At 38.5% G+C, this 9,783-nt stretch overlaps 1 protein-coding gene across 1 annotated transcript; it reads right to left on the bottom strand.

Moving 5' to 3' along the window:
- Positions 1–858: 858 nt before the first annotated feature.
- Positions 859–7,381, bottom strand: LOC110033466 (probable inactive receptor kinase At1g48480). The gene is made up of 2 exons (XM_020737457.1): positions 5,900–7,381; positions 859–1,653 (listed from the first exon to the last, which is right to left on the bottom strand). Exons 1-2 carry the CDS (start codon positions 7,155–7,157, stop codon positions 1,055–1,057), a joined length of 1,857 nt encoding a protein of 618 aa, XP_020593116.1. The 5' UTR covers positions 7,158–7,381; the 3' UTR covers positions 859–1,054.
- Positions 7,382–9,783: the final 2,402 nt, after the last annotated feature.

The following is a 9,783-nucleotide window of genomic DNA, read 5'->3' as shown; positions in this document are numbered from 1 at the left end:
GAAAAGAAGCCCTTGCCTCCATTTCCTTGTTTTTACATTTGACCTTTATTTATGCGCCCTGAGGTGCCATATTATCACGATAATGAAAATTGTATAACGCTATATAATGTTAAGTCAAATTCAACTATTATGTTATTTCCAATAGTTTTATATTATGTCCGACAACTTTATAACATGCCATACAACTTTATGTTATATTCGACAATTTTATGTCACGTCATGCTCATTTATGTCATGTCTCATCATGTAGTTGAACTTGACAATTTGGCTTTTAGGCAATTTTTCAATTAAATAATTTGACCAGTTCTCCAGCTAGAAAGTTCAACCAGTTCTCTTGTTAGACAGTTCGACCAATTCTCTTGCTAGACAGTTCAACCAATTCTTTGGCTAGACAGTTCAACTAGTCTACTAGGCAGTTCAACTAGTTCTCTATCCAGACACTTCAACCACTTCGACAATTAAACAGTTTATCGATTTGCTAGTTGGACAATTTAACAATTTGACAGTTGAATAATTCAACAGCTAGGCAATTTAGGCAATTGAACAATTCTATAGTGAGAAATTTGTCAGCTGGATAATTAAGCAATTCACCAACGGAGCAAATCAGTAATATACCATATGGGCAATTGCGTAATTCATCAACCGGGCAATTTAGGCAATTGAACAATTCTATAGTGAGAAATTTGTCAGCTGGATAATTAAGCAATTCAACAATTCAACAGTTGGGCAACTCGGAAGACATTTTTAGGTGTATAAAAATTCAAATCACTCAAATCCTTGACATCACATAAAAAAATATAATCGTGACCATCTTCTAAAATGAAATATACATTTTCATGGATATGTTTATGACGCCAACGTGACAGGATATAGATATCAAACTTTCAAACTTTAATTGTTATACATACAAATACATAAGAACTCTCTGGTATTTATGTAAATTTCCCCTGAAAATTCTACCCATCCATCATCATAATAACTGTACAAAATCAACTTTCAATAATGATTCAACCATCTGCCCCACAAGCTTCGCAATGCTCTTGAGCATCACTTTTCACAAACACTGCCGCTTCACAACCTGCTGCTGTTCTTGGACTTCTCCATCATCTCTGCTCGACAAGCCGATCGCTTCGATCTGCGCTATCACCTCCTTCATCGACGGCCTGCTATCCGGATTCCGAACCGTGCAGTTCATAGCAAGCTGCAACAGCTGAACCATCTCCTCCACATTCTGCTGCCTAAGAAGCTCCAGATCCAGAACATCAGTAGACCACTCCTCCCGCAGCATCGATTCCACCATTCTACGGAGGTTGTCACCCTCCTCGGCAGCCTTTCCCGTGAGCAGCTCCAGCAGGACGATGCCAAAGCTGTATACATCCGCCTTCTGAGAGACCTTGCGTGAGTCGGCGAGTTCCGGAGCGCGATAGCCGGAAACATGGTTTCGGGAGCTGCTTGGAACGACGAGAGGTACGATCCCATTGTCAGAGAGACGAGTGGTGTGGGATTCGTTGAGAAAGATGTTGGAGAACTTGATGTTGCCGTGGGAAGCGGTAGGGCTGGTCGAATGGATGTGATCGATGGCACGGGCGACCGAAAGAGCGATGGAGATTCTGGTTTCCCAGGTAAGGGGGTTTCTTCTTGATGTTTTGTTTCCTGCATCATTGATAATTGAACAATGTGAACCCAAAAAATATATTAGGTCATGACTCCGGATACACCCAGAGTCCAATAGTGGGGCTCCACGTATCAAGTGAGCCCCTTTAACACTGACCAATCTCAATGCATTGCGGTTGGCCCATTTGACACGTGGCGCCGCAATATTGAATTATGTCTGGAGCCCGGATGTAATATTTGCTCAACCAGGACTGTATGATACAGAACAAGGAATTAAACTATGGATGAAGGGCATTTACATAAATAGCACACAATTTTTATGTATTTGCATTTCTCACACCTAAGTTTTCATAATTATGTATAGAGTACTCAAGTCTTTAATACGACATTAAAAAAAATCAGTATTAACATTTTTTTAAAGTCAAATACATCTTTTCATGCTACGTGCATAAATATGAATGTTTAGGTGTGAGAAACGTAAATACATAAGAATTGAGTGCTACATATATAAATTTCCCAAATAAAAATGAAATTTATGTGAATAGGTAATTTGGATTGACACATTTAATCAAGGTGCTGCATTATTATCACCATTCAGCCATTTGATTGATTAAATTTTAGCGTAATTTTTTGGCTCTAATGATTAATTTTAAAACTAGTGTCCTTCAATGTCCTAATGAGTTTTGAATTTAGCTCTAATCTATTGAATTTAGGCCCTAATGATTATTTACTTGGTATCTAATTATAATAAATACTTCAATCAGTAGCTATCTTACTACAATTATCTATAATAAATAAGATATAGCATCTCATTTAACACTATAGAAGAATGGAATTATAGTAATTAAGATTCATAACTCTAAATAGGAAGGATAAAGATACTGATTATAATGATCAGAAGAGACTAAAAGTACCAAAACTCTTAATTGACAATCACTTGCTATATGATAAAACTTCAGAGTTAAGTTTAATAAGTTGATAATCCTTAAATCATAATAATTTCTCACTCGTTCGAAATTTAAAATTTATTTTTGGCAAAAAGAAAGTTTAGCGTAGGTTTTAAAAAGAAAATATTTTTAAATTTAGTAGGATAAAAATTAGTAATTAAGTTATCAAATTTTTAATTGTGATCCTCATGGGTACAATATTCTAGTCAATTTATATTGTTTAAGCAACAAGTGCACTTGCTATGCAACTGAAAGTATTAAATGTGATAAATATACCCTTTTGCTAAACAAAACTCCTCAAGAAGCCTAAAGTTAAGTAAACTAACAACCCTTGATTTAACAAAGAGTACTTATATCATAACTGGGTATGCAATAGTTATTTTTTATTGATTTATATTTGAAAGAAGTATGAAAGGATGCATCTAAGTAAAATTTTATGCCTCCAATGGATATAATAAGCATGAGTGCATCATAAATTTCTTCAAGCAAACATTAATTACCTTCTCCTTTAGCTTTTGAACTTGTTCATGCTTCTTTATATATTCTACTCTTATGCCGTCAGACTTGTCACAGTACCAGCATCTACGTTGGTGATCTCAAAATTTACTTTTTTATTAATTTAATTGTTATTTCTTATTTGATGTGCTACTTATAATGAGATGTGCTCTATTCCACATTAAAAATAAAAGATCTAACTTCACTTATTCATCTAATACCTTTATTTGAATGAGGTATATGGCATCAACAAGTTTAAAAGCAAACAATCTATAAGAATTACTAATAACTCTAAACTAAGGGGGTAATCAAATTGAGTTAACCTGGAATCATTGCCAACTCAAGCTTATCATGAATTCGAGTTTGAGATCTCGTCAAACTCAAGCTCAAGTACAGCACGTACATTAAGCTTGAGTTCACCTCATCCACCAATTCCAAGGTTGAGCCTCACTCAATGACTTGAGCTGGTTGAAGAAAAAACAATAAGAACAACAATTGGAGGAAGCTCTTTGGAGAAAGAAGGATGAGGCCAAAGGTGAGAGAGAGCTTACTAGAGAAGGATCAATGTCTTAATGAGACATGCAATGGGACTTGGGAGTTCACTGAAGAAGGATCAACTGATCTAACAGTAGGTTCAACAAAACTCATGCAGGATTGAAAAAAAGAGGTGGTCACAATGGAAATCGAGATTAAACACTTTGGCATTTAACCCTAAATCCTAATCGAGCTAACTCATGAGCCGACAAAATAGTTCAAGGTCATTTAATAAATGAGTTTAACTTTGAGCTCGAGCTCGAGCTTGAGTTTCTGGTTTGACGAGCTCGATTCATGAGCTTGTTAGAGAGTCAAGTTAAAAGTAGATCAACTCACTTACACCCCTAATCCCAACTTAATGATGTAATTAAGCGTAAAGCGTGGATTTTATCATCAAGCATAATGTTTATAGAGTTTAACTATTCTGTGATTGAGTTAAACTAGTTGATATAGTCAATAAATAATGCCCCAATAACTTAAGATTGAAAAGCTTTTATGTATTCTACATACCTAGCTAACTATAGAGAGTTTCTCAAATATATCAATGAGCACTTCATGACATTTATTATATAAGTCCCATTGGGAATATTGAAAGCAATATCTCAAAAAGCAGTTGCGTGAATTAAAGCATTTGATAACTATGTTGAATGAATCATAAGCTTCCAAGCACAAAGGAAAGGCTTCACTTTAATTTCATATATTAACAAAATTTAAATAAATTTTGATGATATAAAATGAAGAAATATTTAAAATAAGAATTTTTCATACTTAATTAAATCCATGTTTTACCATGTTTAAATAGTTTTGAGTATCATAATGCATCAAAATGTGATCACATAAATGCAAATTTAATTATGTAAAATTTTTTTATTTTGAAACAATATTATTGAAATAAAAGAGTATAATAGAAAAAGTTTAAAATGAATTTAAGTTACAAATAAAGAATACATGAAGGGAAGTTAAAATTAAAACTATCACAGTTCAAATAGAAGAGGTTAATAAAATATAAGTGTTGTACAGGGATGAATGGTTAAGAGAAAGGATAAATAATCTAAAATAAAATAAAAAAAAATGTGGAGAATGCTTAAGGTTCATAGACAAAGAAAATATGGATAGAATGAGATGAAAGAATATATAACAAAAGAGATGAACTTCAGAAAAAGAGGATCTTAAAATGGATGAGAAGAGGTAATCAAAATGCACCTTTTGATGGAAATGAAATTAGCAAGACTTAAAATCCTCCCTTTATTCTCTCAGTTAATAGCTCTTGTATCTTCTCTCTATATGCTAGCTCCTTCTAAAGCTTATTTTATTGTGTTAACAAGCCATACATAATTAATCACAAAGTTTTATAAGATCTCTTTTACTTAAAAAAAATATCACGTAGCCTGAAAAAGACTTAGGTTTTGTTTGGTGCAGCGGTGCGGTAGCGCTGCGGTGGCGGTACAACACCAAACCGCTGTTTTCGCTATTTTGTTAAACTACGTTTTGACAGTTTTTTCAAAAAAAAAAAAAAATTATCGTTGAAACCAATGTTTTCCCACCGCTCTTGACTAGATGCGGTGGGAGCTTTCAGCTGTGGTCTAATTTCTTCAAAAAAAAAAAAAAATTAATGACCACCATAATTTTTTGCAGTATAAAATTATTCTTTAGCAGCTTCACAACAAATTTTTAATAAACTGCAGTGAAATTGTTCTTTAGCCGCTTCACAACAAATTTTTAATAAGCTGCAGCTACCCTAAATGAAGCTTTAACTAATTTTTGAAAATCTTAGTCCTATATGTACAAATAAGAGAAGATCACCACCATATCTTATAATAATTAAATTAAAAAATATATAAACTTTTTCAAACAATATTTGCAATCGACACTATCAATGTTGGGATGCAGGTCTCTAATGTAAAAAATAGAGTTGTGTTTGGCACTTGACAATCAATATAAAATTTTTGTTGAATAAATCATGATATGAATAATTTAAAATAATGTGTAAAATAGAACACAATGAGAAAAAGGATCCATGTAGTGGGCCCCACTTAAGTAGGATAAAGACTTCTTAGTAGGATAAAGACTTCTTATTATTGCTGTTGTATTTGCAATGAAAAAATTCGGCCCGTTGATTAGGTTGATGCCCTTTTCTCAACCTCAACTAGAGCCAAAAGTCAATCCAATTAGCCATCAACCTAAAATCATTAAAATCATTGAGCCAAATTTAAAGTTCTTCCTTTACAAACCCAAAACTCAATAACCTAACCCTAAGTTCAACAAGCAGTTTCAGGTAGTGTTAAAAGTGCAAAAAGAGAGAGCTTTACCGTGCAAGAGAGCAGCGAGACTTCCCATCGGCATGTAATCATACACAAGCAGCTTCTCATTCTTGCTATAGTAATAAGCCCTGAGCTGCACAATATTCTCATGCTTCATGTAACCCACTTTTTCAACCTTCTCCCTAAATTCCTCCTCCGCCAAACTCACATCCCTCAGCCTCTTCACCACCACCACCGTCCCAAGCTCCAGCTCTGCCTTGTACGCAGTCCCAAATGTCCCCTTTCCCAATACCTCCGCCGACGCTCGCAGCAAATCCTCCAAATCAAACTCTGGCCCTCCCGCAGTCCCAAAAAACACCAATCTCTTCCCAACCTCCGGTCTCTTCTCCGCCGCCGGCGACTTCCGTCCTTTCCTCCTTCTAGCCGCCTTTTCCGGCTGTTTCCCCGCTCCCCCCTGCGCCCCATTATTGCTCCCACAGCTCCTACAGCACACGAACAGCAAAAAAATCAGTAGCATAACCACCACAGCCACCAATCCAACAACGATTCCGGCAATGGCACCGCCGGACAGCGTACTTCCCCTTCCGCTTTCCGCAACGGCCGATGCTAAAACCGGTGAGATCTCGCCGGGGCACGGATGCAGCGGACCACCGCAGAGCGACGTCCCAATAAAAGCGCTCGACGGTATCTTCCAAAGCTTGGAAGGTACGGAGCCGTTCAACCGGTTGAAGGAGACATTGAACTGTACCAGTTTCGGGAGATCAAGATCGGGGATGCCACCAATGAGCTGATTACTCTCAAGGTACAGCGTTTCGAGTCGAGAAAGATTTTTAAACTCCGGCGAAATACCGCCGGTGAACCCATTCCCAGCGAGGTTGAGACGAATTAGGTTCTGCAGAGAGAAGAGCACTGGCGGTATCTCGCTTGAGAACCGGTTATCCTGAAGATAGAGATAGCGGAGCTCCGCGGCGCCGGTTAGGTCCGGCGGGAGGCGGCCGGAGAGGCTGTTGAAGCGGAGGCTTAGGCTTCGGAGGGCAGTGAGATTTCCTAGGGTTCCGACGGGGATCTCTCCTGTTAGACCGACGGCGGGTAGGCGGAGAAAGACGACGCGATTGTGGAGGCAGCCAACGCCTTGCCAAGTACATGGGGAGTTGGTTTCATTCCACTGGAGCGAGGTCTTGCCAACGGCGATGATGAGGGCGAGCAGGGCGGCGCGGTCGGAGTTAAGGTCGGGTTCTCCGCCGGCGAGAAAGGGGAAGAGAAGCAGAGTGAGGAGGTGTCGGCGGAGGAACGACGGTGAGACCATCTAAGCGGTGAGCCTATTCTCAGACCGTACAGAGAGGGAGAAGTCCATTTTATAAAAAAAAGCCCGCCGCTTTTACGGCTTCTTTCATAATAATACATCTAATTTAGTTTATTATTAAAGTATCATTTCCTTAATTAGAATTTTTATTTTCACCCATGTTGTTTGACTTTGCTAGGAGAGTATTCAGTGTTATTTTGGACAGCCGGCGAAGCGAAAGATCGATCTTTAAATGCACATATTGTAAATTCTTATAATTATTTGTCAGTTTATTTTAAAAATCAATCCAATTAGCCATCCACCTAAAATCATTGAGCCATTTACAACTCTCCACTATAAATAGTGTTGAATCCAAAATTGTCGAGGAGATATTAGGAATTTAGCGTAAGAAGAAGAGCGAGAGAGGGGAACAAAGAAAGCATTAGCACAGTATGAAACATTAAAGTCATGTAACCTTTATTTAAGCCCTTTTTTATAGTAATGAGGGGTATATAATTACATTATGTACCCTTAGAACACAAATATACAGAGAGGGTATATTAGGCAAAACATGTATTTAATGTCCGGCCTGAAATAGCATCCTTCTGAATGATGTTGGAAGCCAATTATGGGATCTGGCCGGATGGAGCCGGGAGCATGAAATATAATCCAGTTAGATGGGGCCAGGAGCTTAAGGTTGTGCCTGGTTAGATGGGACCAGGAGTCTATGGTGGCTCCCGCACCGCCTTGCCCCCCGCCCCGCCTTTATGGGTCGGGTGTTTATACATTGAATTACCGAAACAATTGTTGGTTGTCTCCAGAGTAGCTGAGTCCAATTCATCTGAAGATCATGTTCCTTTTGGCCTACGGGTGTCACCTGGCTAGATATGAGATTCTAGAACGTCTTTGGCGTCGCCTCTTCTGCCAACCATTGAATCCCTTTGAGATTCGTGCTGATATATTTTTATATACATATTTAAGTTTCTTGATTCCTTTATTCCTTAATAGTGACAACTGTGATAATGACAAGAGAATCTGATTTTCAAATATGTTAATTGTATTCATGACTATTAAATGTACAATAATTAATTATTGCCACATTTTTGCATCATACCCCCTATAAATAAAGAAAATGGGAAGGGAGACTCGTCTTTCAGGTGTTTCCTAGTGTTATACTTCATCTTCTCTGCTGCTCTGATTATGGAGGTTGGATAGCTTCCCAAGTTAGTCAAGTTCAATGAGGAGGCTCGAGCTATGGTGTTTTAGGTGATGAAAAAGAGGGCCAAATCAGCTTCTAGGGGCGAACGACCCAACAAACGTGTTGCTTGAGGCGAAGAATTATGAACCATTGGTCGAAGTGGGGTCATCCATTCACTCTATTGTCCTTCTGCAAGGGAATCTCTAATGACAGTGGGAGGTTTTTCCTTGAAGAATTGTCGTACAGTGGAACAAATCTGCCCAGATGATGGGCAAGCGAAAAACTCAACTCTCCCTTCAGTTTTTCCTGAGCTGGTGGAAGGACAGAATCGAGGGTCTGCTTTTGTGCTGATACCACCGGAAGCATCGACCACGAATGAGGAGCTGTCCCCGACCTTCCCCTAACAGATGCTTCTCAACTTATTTCTTATCCTCCGCCGGTGTGGCAGGAATCTGTGGAAGAAGCATGTTCCTTTACTACTTCAGACACGAACAAGATGATGGGACCTTCTTTGAACGAAGGGATGAAGACTCCATCACCCAATGAGTGCGCCATTACTCAGACCAGTTTCATAGCGGACTTCAGCTATGCCAAAGACTCCAGACATTCTAGAGGACTTCTTGTGGAATAATTGATGTGTCTAGTGGTTGACCCAATGGGAGTGGTTGGTGTGTCAGATCCATCCAGCTCGACTGAGCTTCATTTTAATGAGGTTGAGATTCTATGAGGTCAAGGAACTGATCGCCTTCATCTTTGAGATGTGAAACTAGAAAGATTGGAGGACGAATCGGTTGTGGTCCTGGCTCGTGAGGTGATTCTTCAGGAGTAGCCACCCTTAAGCTCTAAGTTGAAAGCCGTCTGAGAGGAGCTTTCGATCTCCCAGTTGTACTCTGAAATGAATAGAGTAGATAAAGTTATGATAGGAGGGGAGATGATGCATAAGTTGTTGTCCTAGTTGGGATATGTCCCTGTTAAGGCTACAGTGGATAGTTTTGTGAAGTTATTTTCGTTCCAACTAAGTAGTTATGATTTAATGAAAGAGATGTAAATATTTGTTTTTTATTAATAGATGTATGTGTATGTCAATTCCCGGTTGATCACTATGTCTTAGATTTAACTCTTTTCCTGCGCTTCAATGTAGCAAAAATACCCTACTGCCTGGTTAGATGGGACGAGGAGCCTATGATGGCTCCCACACCGCCTTTATGGGTCGGGTGTTTATACATTGAATTAACGAAAGAATTGTTGGTTGTCTCCAGAAGTAGCTGAGTCCAATTCATCCGAAGATCATGTTCCTTTTGGCCTACGGGTGTCACATGGCTAGATATGAGATTCTGGAAAGTCTTTGGCGTCACCTCTTCTGCTAGTCATTGGCTCCCTTTGAGATTCGTGCTGACACATTTTTATATACATATTTAAGTTCCTTGATTCCTTTATTCCTTAATAGTGACA

This window comes from Phalaenopsis equestris, unplaced genomic scaffold (assembly GCF_001263595.1).
Source record: "Phalaenopsis equestris unplaced genomic scaffold, ASM126359v1 Scaffold001189, whole genome shotgun sequence".
NCBI classification, from domain to species: domain Eukaryota; kingdom Viridiplantae; phylum Streptophyta; class Magnoliopsida; order Asparagales; family Orchidaceae; genus Phalaenopsis; species Phalaenopsis equestris.
Note: the sequence above shows the minus strand (reverse complement) of the source record. Positions and strands in the feature narration are given on the sequence as shown.

What these genes read in the sequence shown, in the direction of transcription:
- LOC110033466 (XM_020737457.1), bottom strand. Translation starts at nt 7,157, where the DNA reads ATGGTCTCACCGTCGTTCCTCCGCCGACACCTCCTCACTCTGCTTCTC. An exon ending in TCTCGCTGCTCTCTTGCACG is followed by an intron (nt 1,654 to 5,899) that starts GTAAAGCTCTCT and finishes TCAATGATGCAG; the next exon opens with GAAACAAAACATCAAGAAGA.